Source organism: Athene cunicularia, assembly GCF_003259725.1.
Source record: "Athene cunicularia isolate RWA chromosome 21 unlocalized genomic scaffold, athCun1 chr21_part1, whole genome shotgun sequence".
Classification (NCBI taxonomy): domain Eukaryota; kingdom Metazoa; phylum Chordata; class Aves; order Strigiformes; family Strigidae; genus Athene; species Athene cunicularia.
The window spans coordinates 6,541,629-6,563,274 of NW_020799127.1; the positions used below are offsets into that span (position 1 = coordinate 6,541,629).

Here is a 21,646-nt window from a genome sequence, read left to right on the forward strand (position 1 = left end):
TCAGGGAAGTGGAATGCACATATGCTTGTCATTACAAATATCATAGTTTTGAGCTTCAAAAGCAAAGGCTACACAAAACAAGCAGCAAGTGTGCAGGACTCACGGGGTTCCCATTTGGCAAACTGTTCATGGTCCGGGTGAACCGGATCACGTGGCCGTCCCCGTGTCTCGCTGGCCAGGCTGGCATAGCCTCTGGCAGGGCATTGGCATCTTGCAGCGAGGCTGGATGGGTGAAGAGGACGTTGGCCTGTGGCCTCGGGCTATCGTTACTGTAGGAGTTGTGGCCCTGCAGCCTCGGGCTGTCTGCCTGCTTCTGAACCCCAGAGACTGGCGATGCCAGCGCGTTCCCAACAGGGCGATTCTCCTGATTGACTGGAAAAGCCTGCAAGGAAGAGAGGACAAGAGCAAACTAAAGGAACAAGCTCAGTTCTCTCCAGTTCAAAGCCCCACGCTGAGAAGCCTGCAGAATTCTCCTCCCTGGGCTTTCCTGGGAGAACCCCACCTTCTGCCTCCCGAGCTGCAGCTGGCTGTTGGCCGGCACCATGGGCTGCTCCTTCAGCACCTGAAACTGCTGCTGCCCCTTCCCAGCTCCTCCTCCTCCTCCTTTGAAACTTGGCATCTTCTGTAGAGCTTCCTTGAGCTGCCTGAACTCTTCCATCTGGGCCTGGGGGGATGAGAAGGGTACAGAGAAACCTCACACAATAACAGGGTAAAACACCTCCACGCTGAGAACAGCCCCTCTTGTAAGGTCAGTTGTTCAGCACAGACACGCTACTACAGAAGATTTATATTTTGTATATATGAAAGGCTGGAGATAATCCACAACCATTAATGACAGGCCCAAGCTAGTCTTCAGCTTTCCCTCCAGATTTTCAGGATATTCTGTATCCCCCCTTTGCCAGTCTTGCATTTTATTTTATTGCCTACTTTTACCCTGGAAGTGCTGAGCCATGGCACGGATTCTTTGCCCAATGCTGTTCAGTGCACGAGCCACTGACACTCCTGCCTTTGCACAAGAATTGTACCCTGGGTCTTGTCACAGGTGCCTCCTCTCCTCCTGTGCCTCGCTCTCATGTACCTCTAGGTCTGCTTTTTTAATTCCTGTGGAGGCATTTCTCCATGGATGTGCTCATCTCAGCAGGGCTGACAGTAACCGGCATAATCCTACCTGACAATTTAATTTACTTTGCAAGACAAATGAAAATCGATTCTCCCGGACTGTTAAGCAAATGCAACACTTAACTCTCTACTGCAGGTTACCTCTTCCATCTCCAACCCTGAAAAGTAGGGCTTGCAAAAGCTACACAGGAAAAGCTCCTCACTCTTACCCCAGTTATTTATAGGAAAGTGAGGGGGGAGAGCTTTTCATACGCTTGCCAGGGTACCTGGAAAGGGACCAAATTAGGGACTGGGCAGAGCAGGAAAGCTTCACAGCAGCAAGGAAAGTTTAGCAGGAAATGAATTCCTGAGCAGGCTCTGTTGATTTCAGTTCTTCCCTCTGAAATTTGACCTTAAAATTAACATTAAAAAACCAAAACAAACCCCAATGAAACCACTCAGCAAAGCTAACATAAAAGGAATGAGGAAAGGCAAAGGAAGCCAAGAACAGTTTGTGGGATGTAGCCCTAGCTAGCAGGAGACTGGTTCCAGTCAGAACAAGCCAGATGGAAGCAGAACTTGTACCCTGCAAAAGCCTGCTAAAGGTGGTCAGCCCAGAGGGAGAGAAGCTTTAGACCAGGCTTAACACAGAGTCCCAGAGGCTGGTTGCAGCCCGTCAGGACAAGCTGCACCTACACCCCTCCATGCCTCGGGCTACCCCACGGAGCAGCTGAGTGCCAGCGACTGCCGGCTGGGCTGGGGAACGCGCTCCAAGCCTTGGCAGTGAACATCTTGTCTAGAATGCAAATGACTCCTCTAAACTTTCACCTGCCAGAAGGAAGCAAGATCAACAACAGGATACTCGGTGCAAATCCACCCTGCAGTGAAGAACTGCAGTGCTGGTAAAGGAGCTGGAGTCTGCGTGGGTGCCTGCTCCCACGTACAGCCCCACTGAAGGCAAGTGCAATCCCCATTCACCTGTTGTGTGCTGTGGAGCACTGATTAGACGTGACAAAGGACCCATCAGAAAACCCAACAGAACATTTTTTAACACTAGGCTCATTGTCAAAAAGATTCAAAGTATTTTCTGAAGTCATTGGGACCAACCACTGCCACTTGTGTCAGAAATAGCAGCCAGACAGATGGCTGGAGCACCACTCCGTTACACGGCTGTCTCCTACGTTCAGCGCAGGGAGCTGAGTCGTGTCTCCCACACTCAGGGCAAATCCTTTTACTCTTGCTCACTCTTAATTTTGGCAAGAAACAACGGTGAGCTGCTTCTTGCAAACTACTTTTTCCATTGGCCACGACACCGAAGGGGCCAAAAGTTAAGACTGGCAGCACAAAAGCTGCCACCACGTTTTCCAGTCTGCAAGCACTTGACTTTGTAGCCTCAGCCACCTCCAGCCAAGTTTTTTTTAAATTCTGTTAGAGTACACGCTAGCTTGCACACTTGAACTGCTGCTTCCTTTCTCCAACGCAGCACAGTTGGTTGAAGAGCATTACTCTTCTGCTGAAGAGTAATCCGGGACTGGGCCTACACGGTGTGCCAGCTGCAAATGCACTCAGCATTGACCCAGCAAGACAAAAGTAGAAATACAGAATGACCGAGCACCTTTGATCAACTGAGACCGACCCACGCTGTCAGTGGCAGAAGCCTGTATGATGGGAGCTGGCTGGGTCTCAGTGTTGCCTGAGAGCAAGCTAGAGCAGCGCCTTTGGCAGCTACTTTGAAAGTTTAGTCAGGAGGCCTAAAAAATGATGGCTGAGACACATTTTGATAGCAGGAGGTGTGAATACAGGCTTGCTGGGGCACTGGAGGATCTTGTAATCACAGGCTGTTTCAATCCGAGTATGGGTGTGCTGGACTGACCCCTGCAGAGACCAGAAGCCTTTGTTTAGTTTCCAACAAGCACAGGGTGAAAAAGCAGCTCAGTGGAAGTCACGATTATGAAGGCAGGCAAGTCAAATACACTGATGGGCCACCTGAGACCCCTCAAACCCCATCTGACACGAGCCAAAGAGCTGTCAAATGACAGCTGCCTGCAGTGTCAGTAACCCGGGCTTCCTGCCTGGAGCAGGCAGTTATCTGTGAAGTCTGCAATGCCCCAGAGCCACTTATCAGCTGCCACTTTGCAGGGCAGATCAGGCAGAACTCAAGAGTCATCTTGTAGAAGTCAAAACCCACTACCCCCTGCACCTCTAGTTCAAGTTCAGGGGAAGAATCACTTGTCAACAGCATCTAACCACAATTAGCTCCTTGCTTCTAGGCTTATCCTATAATCCAAGGGAGTGCTTGAGAAAAGGCTGTTAATTACCAACAGAAAAGACTAATTCAGACTCCAATGTGACTTTTAAAGTATATTTACCAAGCTGCTTGTGTCTTGACTCACTACAAGGGCCTCAGACAAACACCGCAGAGCCATGAAGTCCTCCCACGTCTCCCAGCATACCCTGCTTTCTCCCTTCTCCCAGGGTCTGGGAGCTCCCAGCTTCAGCTGGATAAGCAGAATTCTGTGAGGTCAGGAGTTGATGTGAGCCTCTTCAGCACTCTGCATCTCCACAGCACAAGCACAACACCATATAAACAGAACTTTTTTTTTTTTTCCCCCCTCCTGCAAAAAAAAAAAGATTTTTTGCCTCTCTAGTCTTAAGCCAACACCACTTGCACGTCTGCCCCAGCCTCCAAAAGCATCACATTCCAACACTTACTACTGAACATTAACTTCTACTTTACATAGCTCTTTCCAATTTTTTTTTTTTTATTAATATGCCTCCCTCCCTACTAAGGCTTCACAGGGAGATGCAGAAGGGAACATTTTGCCAGGGTCGTTGAGTGTCTAGTCTCAGCAAGCTGGGCAAGGCACCTCTGCATTGCTATTTCTCTTGGCAATTAATTTATAGGCATAAACAGAGACAATTCATTTAGGGTGGAAGTATTTGAGATGTGGGTAGGTGACAGGAGGCATTCCAGGGTTGGGAGTATGCTGGTACATGCTCACTTGAACCGCAGTGACTTGTGTAGCATACCTGTATTTTCAGCTACTGGGACAGAATCCAGGCTGGAGAATTTTACTTGTACAGAATGTTTACACCTACCAGCACTGTCTTAGGCAACTTGCCACGCTGGAATATAGTTGATAAGTAGATTATTTAGAGAATATTTGATAGTGCACCCAGACCCCAGTGAAAGATTGTCCCATGTGGCCACAAACAGCCCCCTGATGGCTACCTGGGCATTAAGGAGCTGAGAGTGAACTTCCTGGTGGGCCTTCCGGAGCAGCTTGCTCTCTTCTCTGAGTTTAAAGACTGTATCTGCAAGAGAAGAAGAAATTTGCTTAGGAGAGTTATTTTCCCAAGTGTGGTATCTCTCTTCCTTACCATAAATTCTTCTTGACCTCCTAGATCTCCCCAAGCCCAGGAATTACAGTGAAGCACTAACTCGGGACTAGCCAAACACGTTGACAAACTAAATCATCATTCCTTCAGCACTCAGGAGTCCTGCCCATCCAAGGAACTTCCTCTGGTTTTTTGTTTGTTTTTTTTTTTCCCCTTCCTCTTTTTGCCAAGAAAGGTTGGACTAGATGATCCTTGAGGTCCCTTTCAACCTGGTATTCTACATTTCTCCTCTCCAGAGTCTCTCTGCTAACTATTGCTACCATGGTCAGGCTCTTGCTGTGCTTGCTATCAGAATAAGATACTTGATTCTTCATTTCCCTGACCCACTGCAGCTGGACAGCAGGGAGAGCAGCGAGCAGTAGTAACTGGGAGGTTGAGAAACAGCTACAAGAGAAGTCTGTCGGCTCTCCTGAACCCACACAGATCACTCCTACTGCACAAAGTACACAAAAACCCCAAAGCCCACTTAGGGAAAGCAATCATAGGACAACTAGGTCCTCAGGCACATTTATTCCTATGCTGTTAAGTAGCAAGCTTGTGCCTTTCAGCCCCCAGGCTGGGCTCCTTTCAAGCAATTTGCACACTCTTAAGTACTTCAGTTACAAGACACACAATACATTTACGTTTCACTGCCTTGAATAGAATTGCATAACCTCCGGTCAACAGAAAGACTGTGTAAAAAAAATGTCAGTCTTAATTTGGATAAGGCTCTCAAAATATGACTAGAACCACATGCACCAGGATTTCTCTGCAGACATAGTTGCACCTGCCAGGACAAGGATGGGAATGTTTCCTGTAACAGGATGGTCACTTTGCTGTAGGCTGAATTGCATGTGAGATTTCAGCTCAAGACTATAGATATTTCTGATTACACTGGTATATCTGTTTTTAGAACATTCAGCCCTGGGACAGAACATTTTGCCATTGAGGTTGGGTGTTCTTGCCTTGAAGCGAAGGTTAACATCAAACAGAAAAAAAAAAAAAAAGGTTCTGTCTTTCCTGCAGGCAGAAGGAAATACAGGATTATGTCATGTGGGACCACAGCTAGAACAGCTTTAATTGAGTTACCTTGTATGCACACAGTGCTGAAAGCACACGGTGCTGTGGGTGTTGGCCTGGAGCAGTGAGTAAGGGGTGTGTTTTGAGGCAGCTAGTCCGGGCTAGATGACAGCTACTGCTAAAACCTCTGGCTATAAAACAGACATTTCCCCAGGCCTTTGAGAGAACCAAAGGCATCTCAAGTGTGGGAAGACATGTCCAAAAGAATCCTGCAGTTTCACTGAGCCAATACCTCAGTAACATCCAGGCCTTCAAAGCTTATTCAGAACCTGGAAATCAAAACCTTCATGCCACTGTGTGTCCTTCCTCTACCACCAGCATGGCAGACATGAGATGCTGGTCCCAGTGGCCCCATCAGGAGTTTTACCACTGGTGTCAACGGGAAGAAAAAGTTTCAGCTGTAACTACAGCATCCTTATCTCCAACAGAAGCTCAAAGATCAAAACTATCTGTCTGCCTTCAAAGCGGACTATGCCAATGTATGAAAAAAAAAAAAAAAAAAAAAAAAAAAAAGGAAGAGTACAGAATTAGCATGGGGGAGCACAAGAGAGGACAGGCTGTGCTGGGGGTGTGAAATGCAGCATAAATAGACTGCAGTTCCTATAAAGTAAAGGAGAAAATAGTTCATAATGCAGCAGGAAAGGCCTGGAGTAGAGGGAGGAAGCAAACAGGATTAAAAAGGCTCTGGTTAACAAGACCAGGAGGGTTCAGCTACCTGAGCGTATACTCATAAACACATGAACCAGCATTCAAAAACCACTTCCAGAAGCAGGGATTTTCAGGAACAGGGCACGAGATACCCCAAGAGCACCACAACTGTTGGGTCACATGGCACAGCTCCATCATCCCCACACCCCAGCATCTGCATGTAGAGATCACCAACCCAAGAGCTGCCCCAAGGCTGTAAAGCACCTGAAGGACCACCAAGAGGAGCTACCAAACACAGTTCCTCCCGTGAAAGAATCCCCCTTAGTTCCCAGTGGGCTTCTGCTTTCCCCCAGCATCCCTGGGGCGAGGGGTTCATTTTTGCAGTTGAATCTAGCAAAAATCCCCCTGTTCCCTTTGAACAGCCCTGAGCAATGCCCACTGCTCAGATACTGTTCTCTACTCACTGACAGAGGCACATCTTCCAACACACGTCTCCTGAGGGCACATTATATATAGAAAGTACTGGTGCAACATAAGGAAAGAAAATGAGGCATTAGCAATGCTACTAGCTCCCTGCCTTTGCCAAGTCTCATGAGACTGCCTTGCTCTTTTGTATGGCACAGTTGCCAATACTTCAGGGAAGATTTACTAGCCAGCTTAGAGCTTAAAGCACCAAGGAGAGAGGTGGCACCAAGTGAACAGTAGCCTGGGAAGACGGACAGAGAATAGTAGTATCAGGCTTAAGCCAGCCTTCCTGGCTAGCTTCCCTCTCCGGATTGTTTTTCTGATTATTATTCTCCTTCCACTGACAGAATTTGTTTTCTTACTTCATTGGGGGCTGCCTATTTCAAGAAGGGAGACAACCAAGTATTTAGGTTTTGCTTGCTTGTGCTCAATTCCCCCCTTTTAACCCAGAAGTGCTCATCAGATACTAGGGCTTTGTTGATCAGCAAAAAAACCCAAACAAAACATCAAGAGATTTCACTCTCCCAGACCTAATCTAAGTAAGAACAGATGTGAACCTTAAAACCCTCACAATCTAATTAAACAGCAGACTAAATAGAAACTACTCTTTGGGAATTGAAGGGATCAGCATTCTCTGCAATACTTGCACTATTAAACACATTTTATATACCTACACCATTAATTACAAAATGTATGTTTAATTTGCTCCCCAGCTTAAATGTTAGAATTTACAGGATTCTAGTAATATAGAAGCTGGTTTCCATGGTCAAAAGTGCACAGAGAAATGGAAAACGTATGTTGAAGTGGGATACCTAAATGTCACAGTGTTTTATCTCTGCCACAGAAGCATCTCTGCTAACTTACACTGACCCACCAGAGAAAGGACAGGGGAAGGCAGCAGCATCTAATGGATGAGTCTGTTGTTTCTGCCCCAGCCTACTGCAGAACCACAGGCCTGTACCTCTACCTTAGCCTCACACTTTTTACTTTTGGATTGTCTTATCCACTTTGAGCGTGACCGCCTTGGGACATGGACTGTTTCACAGTCTGAATATGACCAGCACCTAGCACAATAATTTACCATCTTACCTGGCTCTACACAAATTCTACAATAATAAGTAGCAGCTGCAGTAAGAGTAAGCAGCCAGCAAAAGTCAAGTAGGCTTTTAAAATAAACACCATGAAAGTGCTGGTGTTGACAGAAGCCAGGGGTGCCCCAGGTAGTACAACACTGGGGGTCTCTGAACCCCAGAGAACCCAAAGTATGGTTAAACCCAAGGTCATATAAAAAAAAAGGAAACTCCTCTCCTCTGTGACCCTACACTGCCCAGCAATCGCAGCCTGATCAGCGTGTTTGCCAGCCCAAGCAGGCAGAGGCTTTTGTGGTGTGTATTTCCACACAAAAACACCACCTGTGAAGGCAGTGGCTTCCCTCACATGGGGAAGCTGCTCCAGAGCCTGCTCTGCATCTCTCACCTCCCCTCAGTGCAACCCCAGGGCACTGGGCCAGTTCCAACACTGCCCTTGTTCTTGCACCACCACCCTGAGGTCAGACAACGCTCAGTGCAGGTGTAGGGCTAAGGCAGTGCACACTCACAGTCACACCAGGGGGTTCCTGCAGTATCTACAGACCTTGTGGGGGCCTGGAAAAGAAACACTGTCCTTTCCTGAACTCAGTTCTTCAGTCCTTTCTCTGCCTAGTATTTTTTTTTTACCTTTCCATCACACTCACCCTGCAAGTTTGTGACTTCGCTGTCCTTCTCCTGCTGCAGCTGGGCATATTTCTGGCTATGGGACTCCAGTGTCTTACGATGTTCCAGCTTCAAGCTGTTGTGCTGCAGCTGCAGGTCAAGCAGCTGCTTCTTGACATCTTCATGCTGGTTCTGAATATGAAAAGAAGTGACAAAAGAGTCAGTAGAAGAAGAGTAATTTATCTGTTGCCAAGTGCTACTTGAGTGCTTCTGTTTAATAAGTTGTTTGGGGAGGCAGAAGATATGTTCATTCCTCCAAGAAGGTAGCTAGAAATCCCAGACAAAATAAAATATTCTTTGTGTTCAGTGGTTCAGGAGGGATGTGAAATGCCAATTAAACTCTGCTTTGTGAAGCAGTTTGGGAGGTCTCCTTGGAAGCCACTAAACTGGAAGCAGAATGTGGTCCACACCTGCCTGAAAAAGAGACAGAGACTCTGGGACACAGCCAAGAACTACTCCTACCCCTTCCCACCTTCCCTGAACACCCTGCTCTGCAAGAGCAATGCAGGCTCTATAGCAGTTGCTGGTATCAACCCAACCACCCGTGGAACACTGCACAAATCCAAGGTCCTCTCCAGAGTCCAAGACACACTGATGGACGAGTGTTACCTGCACACTGTGGTGCACAGGGGATCATTCTGCACACTGCATCACAGGAGTGGTTCACCTTTAATTAGGGCTAAGGTCTAATTCCCACCATCGTTCTGCATGCGTGTATTGCTGGTCACTGAGGACACAGGACACCTGAACACTCAGGTTGTCCCCTCTGCCTGGTTTGCTTCCCAGCAGCCTGGCTGTTCTCCAAGCTGCTAGAACAGGAGGGAGATCTTTTCCCAGGACACCTCATCCTCTCACACAGTGAGACTGGAGAGTGCCCACATTCCCCACAGTAACGTGGGGCTCACAGGTGTAAACCAGCAGGACAACACTTTCACGAGACCACAGACTATTTCCAGCAGGCCAAGAATTCATCAGATAGAAGTGAGTTGACGAACTGTTCTCTTCTGCCCTCCCCTCTTGCAGAGCCCAAGAACAAAAATATAGTGAGATATCCTTTTGCTCAGACCCACTGAACCAGAATTCACCTCCTTTTTTGTTCCCATGGTAACCTACAGAGTCCTTCCACATTCAGTTTGTCAACACCAATTATGCATGCAGATTGATTGGCTCACAGGTGAACCCTGGCCCTTCCACACAATAGCTCCTCAGGACTCAGGCAGCAATTTCAATCAGCCTTCCTGTAAAAACCACATCTTCCTTTAAAAAACCCCAAACCTCTAAATGCTATCGATGATTGCATTTATCCCCAGTAAAACAAAGCATCTGTGGCCCAGGCATTCTCCCCTGAAGCAATTATCTTACACTAAAAGGAGAGAAATAACCGTGCTCCAAAAATACATGCAATGCAGAGGAAAAGCTACCGGTGTGGAGGGGTCCCAGAGACAGAACAAAGAAGAGACACAAGGATGTCAGGTTGATCAGATCACAAGATCAGGAGGGAAAATAAAGAGAATAAAAGATTCCTGCTTTGGCTTTCAAAGCCATTAGGTACTTACAGTTCTCATCAGAGCCATCGCCAGAAAGCACTGCAGAGGAACCACATCCCTAAAATCATTTTGATACTAAACACCTCAGAAGCCACAAGCGTTAGCAAGTGATAATTGGTTTTAACCAGAAGCTCTAAGCAATTCAAGGATTTTTAAGTCCTCATCTGCTCAGGTCAATTCATTTCTAGCCCATATTCTGTCTGGCAGGTGATGTGCATAATGCCTGTCCCCAGACTGCTCACAGTCAGGAAGGGAGGGAGTATTCATCCTTTGATAGCAGCAGGAAGCTAAAGAGAGAAATAAGTGCCTTGACCAAGGTCACACAAAACACCTGAGGCCCAGTCTGGCTCATTAAGGACACAGAGCATCCTCACTCTCAGCTGGTTTCTTCTGCAACCAATGTATGCAGACTTTAGGAGGAATCTAAAGATGCTGTTTTACTGTAGGTGCAGGACAGGAGGTCTGGAACATGCTACATGTGATTATTTTTCAGAGAAGCAACTTAACGAAGCAGAACATTCTTGACCCAGTCAGTTCTACCAAAGCTAGGCATGCTGAAAGCCCTGAGGAAGCCAGGAACCTCTCATGCCCAGAGCTGCCCATCTGACTGTAACGTCATTCCCTTCTCTACCTCACAGATAGGCTGTTTCACTCAGTTAAGCAGAAACTGCAAGACACAGCACATGAGGGTTGTGCAAATCATGTACAAATGCAGCTGGGGGTAAGGGAATACAGAAAGACCATGCTGTCATGACATTTCATTCTCTGTCCTCGCCCATCATGCCCAACACTGCAATCTGGGGAAATCACATCATTCAGAAAGCGAGCTAATCTTTCAAAAAAAATCAGGAGTCCTTCAGCTCAGCTGCATGAGTTCAGGCCAGCAAGTCCTTTCATCCCACCTTCCCTTTGCTGTGCACACAACATGTAGTACCCAAGATGCATCAGCTATGCAGTGGCTCTACCTCATCGAGGTCTCTGGGGAAAGAGGGGGGCAGGCAAAGAGAAAGAAGATAATAAAGAGTATCTCAAACACATGTATTTCTGCCATGATTTAGAAAGCAGCTCTGTAGACAGCACTGTATAAAATGGAATCACAGTAACTGGATGCTTACCCACAAGCAAAGGAAGGACACACCTCACAGCAAGTTTCCAGCTTCCAGAAGTTCCAGGAAGTCCATGTTAAAAATCTTTTGTTTAAAGCCACCCACCTGCTCGCCTGCCTATTCCAGCAAATGCCAAGATGGATTCTGCAGAATGAGGTTAACAATAAATTTTATTCTCCACTCAAGAGGATGAAAGGAATTGTAAGATGAAGCCTGGCCCCAGCAGGAATCCAGACACAGGCAACTACTGCAGCTGCTATTTTTGGTATTTTTGGACAAAGCCCCTTGCTCCTTGGAGTCTGGTGTGCCAGCTGCAGATGTTCATCAGACACAGCTCACCAGTACAGGTCAGAACAGCAGCAGCAGCCAGAAACAGCAAAGCCAAGTATCCTGATGTGGCTTCATGGAACTCTTTGGTCATATCTGGGACCTCCAGCTTAAGAGAGTTAGTTGCTTCTGTTCAGATTTACATGTCTACTTCCCAGGTAGCAATATCGCTGGCAGCAATCTTCCTCGTGGGGAAGCTAATACTAGAGGGAATTATTTTTTTTTTGCCTGTGCTCCAGTAACAGAAGTGTTACTCACAGTCTCATAACTAGCTAGAAGTTGAGCTGAATACTTGTTTTTGCAGAGTGGTGCGGGATGAAATCTACCATACTGCAGTCCCCAGCCTGTCTTTCAGCAGCTGTAAGTGTAGTTATAAAAAGAAAAAAAAGATTATTTTTTCCACCAACACCCCCCCCCTCCCAATAAAAGGAAGCAAGAGAAAGGGAGCCAGGATGAAATGCTCTCACTGTCCCCTTGAGACAAGCAAACCAGAGCGTTCTGCTCAGACTGCAGTTGCTATGAAGAGGAACGTTACCATTGCAAAGCGTTCCCAGAATCCACAGTGCTGGATAATACCCAAGAGACAGAACTGTACTTCCCCTTTCCCGAAGTTTGAGTCCAAAAGCCCGGCAGCTGGAGGTCCAGCTCTGCTCAGGAAACACAACCCAGCGGTGTGAAAGATTGCTGGAACCCAGCCCTCTTTCTACATCCCAGAATTATATTACCATTTCACTGCCAACGCTCTAACTAAAAAAAACATTTAAAACCTGCCATCACCAGCCACGGTTGCATTGCTCTAACAAAAGGAAACTTTATCATTAAGATATGCTTCAGGTAGAACACATGATAAGCTATAAAATGCTATAAACTGCCCCTCTCCGAGCCTCTCACACAGACTGGAATACATTGTACTAGCCCAATGGGCAAGCTACAATGAATAGACCCATTTTCACACTAAGAGACCCAGCAAAGAACACGCTGAACAACAGAACTCCTGGGTGATAAACTGCACAAAGACTACGATGGAAAGGAGGTGTGGGTGAAGGCTGTAATCTGATACAAAGCCCAACAGAATAAGTAGGAAACTCCCATGAACCTGAAGAGTCAGGAAGGAATGTAGATCAACACCACTGCATGGTCTCTTCCCTCTGTGCTGGCACTAGGTCCAGGAAACCCTCCGACTCTCTTAAGCATCTCTGGTAAGGGAAAGCACCGACTGTCCCTCCAGGGAGCACTCTCTAATGTGCAGCAGAAGAGCGTGAAACCAGACTCCTCCCTTACCTTCAGTATCTTGTGCTGGGAACTGAGGGCCCCATATCGGTTCATAGAATCTTGCTGGAAAGAAAAAAAACATTCAGCAGTGCCATTAGATCCCAGAAAAACCCGAGGCAGGGAGAACCACACAGGAGCACCTGCCCAGTTCCTGCTGCCCCCTCGCACACGCAGGCACGCACATGGTGACGGGGAACAAGCCCACCAAGGTGACCAGCAGAACATCCACCTTTCAAAGCCACCTAGCCACCAGCTAATTAATTGCACTTTCTAGATTCGCATGCAGAGTAGTTTTCCCCAGTCTTCAGTTCTTTATCTAGGACAGGCCCAGCGCTGGAAGAGCTTGGCACAGTAAATGCCCCCCGCCCCAAGCAGGCTGAGCACACTCTGCAGCAGCTGAGGGGGAGGCAGACAGCACCAGAGCTAAGCTTTTGCCTACACACAAAAATTGCACCGTTTAACAAAAAATTGATCCCTAAGCAATTGAGTAAGCCTAAAGCAAATTCCTGTAACTAGGTACAGCTATCAAACCAAGCTCAACCGACAGAAACCAGCAGCATGGCTGAGACACTTAAGCAGCACCATGGAAGTGCAAACTAACCACCATGCTGAGATTTCCACTACAACGCACAATTTAACTTATAAATACACAATATGGTATGAAATATTACCAACAAATGAGCACAAATTGCAAGGGAGCTGCCCAGCCATTCGAGTATTCAGATATTCACCCATGAGTTTCTTTCTGTAACAGGATGACATTCACCCACAGATGAGCAAGCTAAAAGTAATTCCTATTCTCCAGCATCTCATCAACAGATACTCTGAGAAAGGAAAAAAAACAGCCTTATAACTTCGAGTGAATGGGAGAAACTTAACCCAGGGATGCGTTTCTTCCTAACACTCCTGTCAACTCAGTCCACAGGCTAGTGGAAATCATTTGACAATCTCTGGAGATAGAAAACAATGGGTATGATTTCCCCAACAAGACCATGACCTTTCTTCTCCACGTTCCCTGTGGTGTGCCTTGCATTTAGTTTCCCCAGGACTCTTCTGTACCATGGAACAGCAATTCCCTGTTCAGACTGCAGCCCAAAAGCTGACAATCATCTGCTCTGCTACCACACACGGGAGAACAGGCAGAGTTGCTCTAAGCACAACACAAGCTCTCCTGAAGAGGAAGTAAATCCTCACACACCAACAGCCTTGCAAGGTGGAGTCAGCCAAAGTTCACCTTGTACCATACACATTCGCAGCCTTTCATGCCTTCCAGACAGCAGCACTGGCCTCACGACTGTGGAGATACTAGAAAAATCTTTACCATTATCACACACATACTCTGAGGAACAAACCATACCTACCTTCTCCTTGTTGAGAGCTTCCTGAGCTTCTAACTTATACACTAAAAAATCTAGAAATGGAAGAAGAGAAGACAATTTAATGAGCTGGAATTTAACATGGATCTGGTTTATATTTTGGGGAGGGAAGAAGGAAATCAGCCCCTTGCTGAGCAAATGGCTGCAACTGAACAAGTTGGAATGCAGATGCTGCTAGGAGACTCTACTCAATGCCCTCTGAAAGATGGTATTTCCCAGGAGAGCTGTCCACCCATCTAGACTGGCCCAAATGTCCTTCCTTCCCCGTTCTACAGGCAAGTGCATCGGTGACTTCCTACTTCAGCACACAAACAGTTCCGTTTTGATGTCACTGAAGCACTGTAAGGATTTGGGGTGCTCTGAAATGAGAGACAACTCTGGAAAAAGGGAAATCAAAGCTTCTGCGAGACCAAAAGGAACTCATCTGCTGATCTCATCTGTGCCACACCTTCTTACAAACGGGAAGGGCCCATGACAAGATAACTTGTTAGGATGCTTCATTTTCCAGTCAGTCCTGACCAAATAAATGGAAGGAGGCAGAAATGCAGCTTCTCCCTTAGCTATGCAGCCACACAGCTCCAGGCAAACCTGGATGCCGTATGTCAGCCTTTCCAGAAACACAATGCATGTAGGAGTAAGTAGTGATGTTACTCCACATACCAGTTTTGAAGATAAAACCCAGGCTATTAAGTTGCCAACAATAATCAGGTGCAAAGGGGTCTGACATCCAAACACACTACTTACTCCAAGGAAAGATACAGGAGCTAATCTGTTTGCTTTCTGCTTTCTCTTGTATTTCATGGTCTGAAAATACCCTGCATGTCTTTATCTACTTCTGTACATCAACTTTAACGGATCTGACAGTCTGTACTGTCCGTGTATTATATAATGCAGTGATGCTAATATTATTAAGCACTTGTAGAGCTCAGCATCTCCAGATCAGTTTTCTAAGAAAGTTTACATAGTTTCAAGAGAAAAAAGATGTTCTAGTGCCAGGTTTAATTATCACTTAAAGGACTGAGGACATATGTAGGATTATGAGAGAACCGAGCCCACCTCCCAGCACCTTTTGCCCATGGGCAATGGACAAGTCAGTTAACTATTCTCCACCAACAAACCAGGGATGAGTCTCACCTGGGGGGTGTTCAGTAACATCCACACATGGCCCTGAAGGCAGAAAACGCTTTGGGTACAACACACACATCTCCCCACAGGACAGCTGGAGGGTTGGCTGGCCAGGGCTGTGCCACCCATGCAAGAGTCTCACCTTCCTTTGTCTTCTTGTGCTCCCCTCGCTCCTTCTGCAAGGACCGTTCTAGCCGGGATCTGTGCTCATACACAACTAGGGAAGCAGAAAGAGGCAGAGCATGAGATAAACCCTGAAATTTCGTCCCACATATTCTTTTCCCCAAAACAGGTCTCTCTCAGGTCAGGTGAACAGGGGCACATGGAGATCTCAAATGCTGCTGTGGACGGGGCCAAAAGTGCCCAGGAGAGCAGACTGGGGCAAAAGACCCTTGCCTGTTTTGAATGGCCTGCACCACTCTGGGTTTCTAGGCTTAAGCACACAGTAGTTCACATGTAAAATCCAGACCAAGCAAATCAACAGTCCTGAAATGCTTCAGATGTCCTGAACAATGAAAGGGTCAGGTCCAGCTACAACCACTTTGCACTTCTTTGCAAAATGTAAGCAGATAAGGTCTGGACCATGGTGGGGATGGTTGGACTAGATACAATGGATATTCCTGATATAACACACCTATCTGTCATCCTGTGAGTATCTGCACTCAGGTTTGACTTTGGAGTCAAAGCTGCCAAGGCCAAGAGCTGTCTTTAGTAGCCAGTGGCTAAACAGTGTATTTGCAGGCCAAGTTCACTACCAGGCTTGAGACAGCCAGAGCCTTGCAGGTCATGTGTTCTGTAAAGGCATCATCAGCAGAGATATCTTCTCCCCTTCCACAACCCAACCGTTAACTGGCTCTCAGGCCACTAAGGAAAAGTGAGCCAAGCAGCTCCCTCTCCCATTACACACAAAAGAGCATCTGTACTCTGCACAGGAGCCGAGGAGGGAGAGGGATGAGGCTGCTTCGTACAGCAGCCACATGACAAATGAAAGTGCCAGAGAAGCTTGCTGATGGATGGTGATTTTAATCTGCTCTGATGTCTGAATGCTAACCAAGAGCTTTCCCTGAGTCACAGCACTCAGCTGCAACAGGCTCCTCCATCCCCTCTGCACAGAGACTGCCACCACGCCTGAATGGCACCGGGCAGGGGTGATAAAATTAACTTGCCTCCAGAGTGACTCCAGACAGTGACTTTTCCTGTATTGAAATCGAGGGCTCAAGCAGGACAAGAGAAAGTTGGCTTTTCCTGGACTATGCTGGTTTTAGACGCTGCAGGTACAAGGACTATGTTTAAGCTCTGCCAGCCTGGGTTTATCCACGTGCCAAGCTCAGTCTCCCCCCAGGTTGAGGAGCCATTCCCCAGGCATTCACATCCAAGCTGTCTCCCCTGACCCACCTAACTCCCTCTGTCACTTCTGATCTCCCTCAGGAGAAGATGACATGAGTCTTCAGGAACAACTCCATGTCATAGGCTGTTTATTCAGAAATTTAGGATTAAAATCTGGCTCTCCTGACACTTTTTTTTTTTTTTGTAAAATAAGCTGAATTAACCTCCAGTGACTAGAAGAAAACAAAAAGTTGTAATTGCTCCTGCCATTCCTCCAGGTCTCTAGAGCCCAGAAAAGCTGGATTCAGTCTTACACAAACCAGCAGATAAGCGCTGCATAAACTAGTGTCTCTTACTCATCTTTGTGGTGGAACACAGCAACAACTTAGCAGACCAAGATGGCACTGTATAGCTTCAGAGGACAGGAAGCCAGGAAGTCTTTAACAATTTGCAATTACAAAAGAGAATGGAGGGTGGTCAGTGTCTAAATCCAGGCTGGAATTCAGCCAGAACTCAGCACTAAAGCACCATCACCTGCTGCCAAATGAGCTGAAATGCAGAACTTGAACTGCTGAAACAATGAAATCCCCTGCAGTGCCTTGCCTTTGGGAAAGAAGAACAGGTCAGGCCTTCCACAGACATTTTAAAAGACCACAGAAAACAGGGTGGTTGTGTGAAGGGGTTGCCTCATATACCCCAGAGTGCTAAGATAAACATCTGCCAGGGAGAGTTTAAGAGATCCATAAAGGGAGAGCGATTCCAGTCTCGCCAATGGTCCCAGGTTTTACTCTCTTTCTGTTCAAGTGGTTTCATTTTACCGCTGCCCAGGAAAGCCCCGGGTGCATGCTAGCTCCCTGCTTTCACAGAGCAAGGCAACAGAGGTGTCAGATTTGCTGCTCTGGTTCTGCTAAAGCTACTCACGGCGCACAGTTCGTCAGGCCATTTCTATGCCAACAGCACATACTGCGGGAAGAGTTGTCACGCTGCCCGTGGCTCGCAGCTCCAAGCAGCTCTCAGCAGAGATCAACACTAACTTCCAGACAGCATCGTGCTTCTTCCCCTCTCATAGCTAATCACCCAGAAAAAGCCTTTTTTCCTCTGTTGCTGTCCTTGTTAGGGGCATCAAATACTCCTGCCAGGCTCCATCCAGTCACCTCACAACTAATCACCGATGGCACCAGTCACTCGGGCTCAAGAACCATCCAGAGGAAGGGACAAGGAGAGCAGAATGAAAGCCAGACTCATCATACCTCCCTCTCCGAGCCAGAGAGATGGCAAAGGAGAGACAGATTGGATAAAAGACACGCAATGGTGAGGCCAGGAGCACTGCACTCTTGCTCAGCCACAGTGCAAGGGCAGCCTCCTGTGAGAGAGAAAATTCCTCCAAACCAGACAAGGGTCCGATGTGTGCCGTTGTCAGGCCACACCAGGAGTGTCAGACAGAAGTGGATGGCACTACAAATGCACCCTTCCCTCCTACCTGTTCAAAGAGTGCTGTTTGTTAGTGAACTGACCAAAATAAAATCTCTTTAACAGCACTCAGAGCACCCAGGCAGAAGCACGTGCATGCACATACAGGCACACACCTATGGAAAGTGGAAGGTGGCAAAGCAGCGCTTCAGTTAAAGCCACCTGCTACAGCACAGCATCAGTGTGGGGTGGGGGCTGAGACAGAACAGATTCACCCGAAGTGCACATCAGGTCACAGCTGGCCAGGCTGTGTCTCTAATCCCCTCTGAGCCTCGTGGCAGCAGCAGAGTCCCCCAGATCACAGCCCGTAAGGGAGAGCCCAGCATTCAGCAAGGTGTCTCCATGCACTTTCAGACACACCTCCAACCCCACCCAGCAGAAAGAGAAGAGATGGAGGGAAAGAAAAGCCAAGATCTTCCTTCTAGATTCCATCTGGACCACAGTACGCAAAGAATGTCTACTGAGTCACAGCAACCAGCTACCTCTGTCTGCTGCATCAAGAGCAAGGGGTACTAACCACGGGGAAAGAGGTTGGACAGGCTCACACACAAACACACACACACACACCCCACCTCCCTTTCTTCTCACACAATGTGTTTCACCCTACAGCAAAGTCGGTAGCTGCTTTGCTCTTATTTTAAGAGTAGATGAGATCCATCCATGTGCAGCACATGGGACGGGCAGTGCTGGTTTCAAGACAGCTTTGCTCCCTCCTCCATCCATGTGCTTTCCTCTTCCCTCTCAGCTCTTGGCCCAGCACTACACTTTGAAGCTTTATTTACAGAGGCTACCAGAAGCACTAACCATGTACTGTGCTCAGATATAAGAAGGGTAAGATTTGATAGCTGAGACAAAGTACTGAATTCCACCTCAAAATAACACGTCCTCCTTTTGTAGGGCTGGAAAGACAGGAATCAGATGCAGAAGACACAATTCAGCAGAGGGGCAGGGATAGGGCCCAGAGCCCTGACCCCCCACCCTCCAGGACCCGAGCACAGCAGGAATCTGGGCAGCAGGACAAGAGAATGCGAGCCCTGGCTGTATGTTCAGGATAGCTCTGCACTTCCAGACTTCCACGAACATGGTTCCTATCTGCCAGTCGTTAGGCTTCTCCCACCAGCCAAATCCAAAAAGAAGCTTTGCCTTTGTTAAAATTGTTGGACAAGTAAATGTCTTCTCAAAATAAAAAGGGTCTCCATGGCAACAACTGTATTTAGGAATGGGAGGGCTGACAGAGGGTTAGAAACCCCAGCAACAGGCTATGGCTCTGCCATTCAAATATATTTGGGTGGAAAAACTATTATGAGCCTGTCTCAGTTGTTTGCCTCAGCCTGCTGTTCCCAAAACTGGGGCTCCCTGAGGCTACCACTGTCATCTTATTCTCTGAAGAACCAGCCCCTCTCCAAGAGAAGCAAGAGATGCTGACACATCAGAAAGGAATGTGGGCTAACTTCTGCCCTGCTGATCCTTGCATCTCAGAATCAAGCTGCAGGTGGAAATCGCTGTGCCTGGGACTGTGAAACACATCAGGAGCTGTAGCTGTCTGACTGCCTTGTGATAGAGAAAGAAAAAATGGAAACAAAATGTAAAATAACAGCAGTGAATCTATACACACCCTAGATCAATTCACAAGATTGATTTTTTTTTTTTTTAAAGCATGTTTCTTTGAGACACAAACACAACCCCACACTCTGCTTTCCCAGTTTACAGGTAGAAATACACAGCCCTGAGCACACCAAGCATATGCACAATGTTACATTTGCATCACAACACAAAACCACCAGAAAACATTTAACCCCAAAAGGCACATATGTGGAGTCACAGATCTGCAGAATTCCCCAGCAACACAAGCTGTAGAACCAATGTCACTGGATATGTCAACAGAGGTCATAATGGATACCCCATAGTTGGTTTTAGCCTGAGGAAGAGCTCTCAATCTAAACACGATAATCTAAAACCACTTGTTAGAAGAAAAAGTGTTCAATGAACCTCTTGACCTCGAGTCACTAGGACCACAAGTAAACAATATTTTGTCCACATAAAATTCATTCTGTGGGTGCTCCACAACCAACCCATCCTCCAGCACTACACACCCAACTGCTGGCTACCAGAGTGTGGATTCCCACCAAACCTCTCTACAGGGAGCTAAGAAAATCCCTCTGAGAAACTCCAAATCTAGTGTCAGGTGCTGGAAATGTAGCTTTGGCAGAGGCAGTAAGGCTAGAATGACAGACTAGACAAAGAAATTAAGAGTTCAGCAATGGAGTAACATGTGTCCTCAGCCTTCCCTACAGGGATCTCTCCACGGGCTAAAATGTCATTCTCCCACAGTTAGACATTTATGTAAGGAAGACAAACGAGAGGGGGAAGGGGAATATACACATCACGCACGCCTTCTGGCAGCTCTTGCCAGAGGAACCAAACCCTGGTCGGGAGGCTCAGAAATGCCAGTTCTTCCTCCCTCTCCCCGCTTTTTAGGGGAGCTCTGTGCTGCAGCATCAACCGGCCTCAAACAAGCCAGCAAGACTTTTCTAGTCCCAGATCAATCTCTTGAGAAGAAGATAGATTTGTTTCCTTGCTAAGGCGATGGGCAGTAGATGGGATGACAACAAACTTTCCTAAAGGACCCCTTGCCTCTCTATTCCCTTTCTGGACAGATGCTACTGCGGGCTCAAGCGTGGAGCCACATCTCAGTCTGCCCAAACAGCCTCTGTTTGCATTTTTTTCCTGCTTCTCATGTAGAGTGACATAGGACGAGTCTTTACGGCCAAAAGGAACTAAATGGAGAAAAAATGGAATAAACGTGATGCAGCTGAACTCACCAATCCAGCACACACTCTGCTCCCCTCGCTCCAGCACTTCAGATTCAAGGCTACTCTAATTCTAGACAGCAAAGACGGGGGGGTGGGGAGGAAACAGGCGACAACATCTTCGTAGAGCTCTTTAAAGCCAAAAGCCGCACGTTGCTCCCCAAAGGCACCCTGTTTGTCGCTGGCCCGGGCGACAAAAGCCCCGGGAGGGAACGCTGGGAGAGGGAAGTCCAGCGAGCGTGTGCGCACACCCAGGGAGCGGGTCACTCACCTTGGAGCTGGGCAGACAGCGCTTCCTGCTGCTGTTTGTATTTCTGGGCCAGGGCTTCGGCGTTCCGCACCTTTTGCTGCAAGTGGTTGTACATGAAAACTCCCGAGCCCAAACACGCTAGAGTCACCAGGCAAAACGCGGTCTGCAGAAGCCCCTTCTGCCTCCTCGAGCACATGCCGGTACCCATGATGGGGCCGAAGCAAAGCGGGTGCAGCGCTGCCTCTCCGCCGTGGCTAAAGCATCTGATTCTTTCTGCCCGACGAGCCCCTTCCCCCTGTAAATTCGCAGAATCTCCCTGCAAGATGCGGTCGAAGTGTCGCCTTCGCTCCTTTCCAGCCCTCAGAGCAGCGGAAAACGCTCCAGGAACGTTTTATTCCTCATGCCCCCCCCGCTCCCGGAGGGAAGCGCAGCGCAGCACCCAGGTCCGGGGGGAGCGGCCGGGGTGCCGGCAGACGCATCCTTCGGCTCCAAACGGCTCCGGGGGACCGGCCCGGGGGCCGGGGCGGAGGGCGGCGGGGAGGGGGAGGAGGAAGAGGAGGAGGAGGAAAACTTTTGCTTCCCATGTGCTGCAGTGGAAGGGGGGGCGGGAAGGGGGG

At 47.8% G+C, this 21,646-nt stretch overlaps 1 protein-coding gene across 6 annotated transcripts in view; it reads right to left on the reverse strand.

Moving 5' to 3' along the window:
* Positions 1 to 21,646, reverse strand: part of LOC113487757 (Golgi integral membrane protein 4-like) — a 49,013-nt gene that overhangs the window by 11,500 nt on the left and 15,867 nt on the right. For 2 of the 6 annotated variants that reach the window (XM_026862521.1, XM_026862516.1), the window contains exons 1-8: positions 21,051 to 21,590; positions 15,316 to 15,390; positions 14,034 to 14,083; positions 12,682 to 12,735; positions 8,402 to 8,552; positions 4,331 to 4,413; positions 503 to 664; positions 104 to 382 (exon numbers count right to left, since the gene is read on the reverse strand). In XM_026862521.1, coding sequence (XP_026718322.1) covers positions 104 to 382; positions 503 to 664; positions 4,331 to 4,413; positions 8,402 to 8,552; positions 12,682 to 12,735; positions 14,034 to 14,083; positions 15,316 to 15,390; positions 21,051 to 21,237 — 1,041 coding nt within the window. In that variant the 5' untranslated portion in view covers positions 21,238 to 21,590. Of the gene's footprint in view, positions 1 to 103; positions 383 to 502; positions 665 to 4,330; positions 4,414 to 8,401; positions 8,553 to 12,681; positions 12,736 to 14,033; positions 14,084 to 15,315; positions 15,391 to 21,050; positions 21,591 to 21,646 lie in introns of those variants that run through there. The other 4 variants (XM_026862519.1, XM_026862520.1, XM_026862515.1 and 1 more) reach the window with 3 other exon arrangements.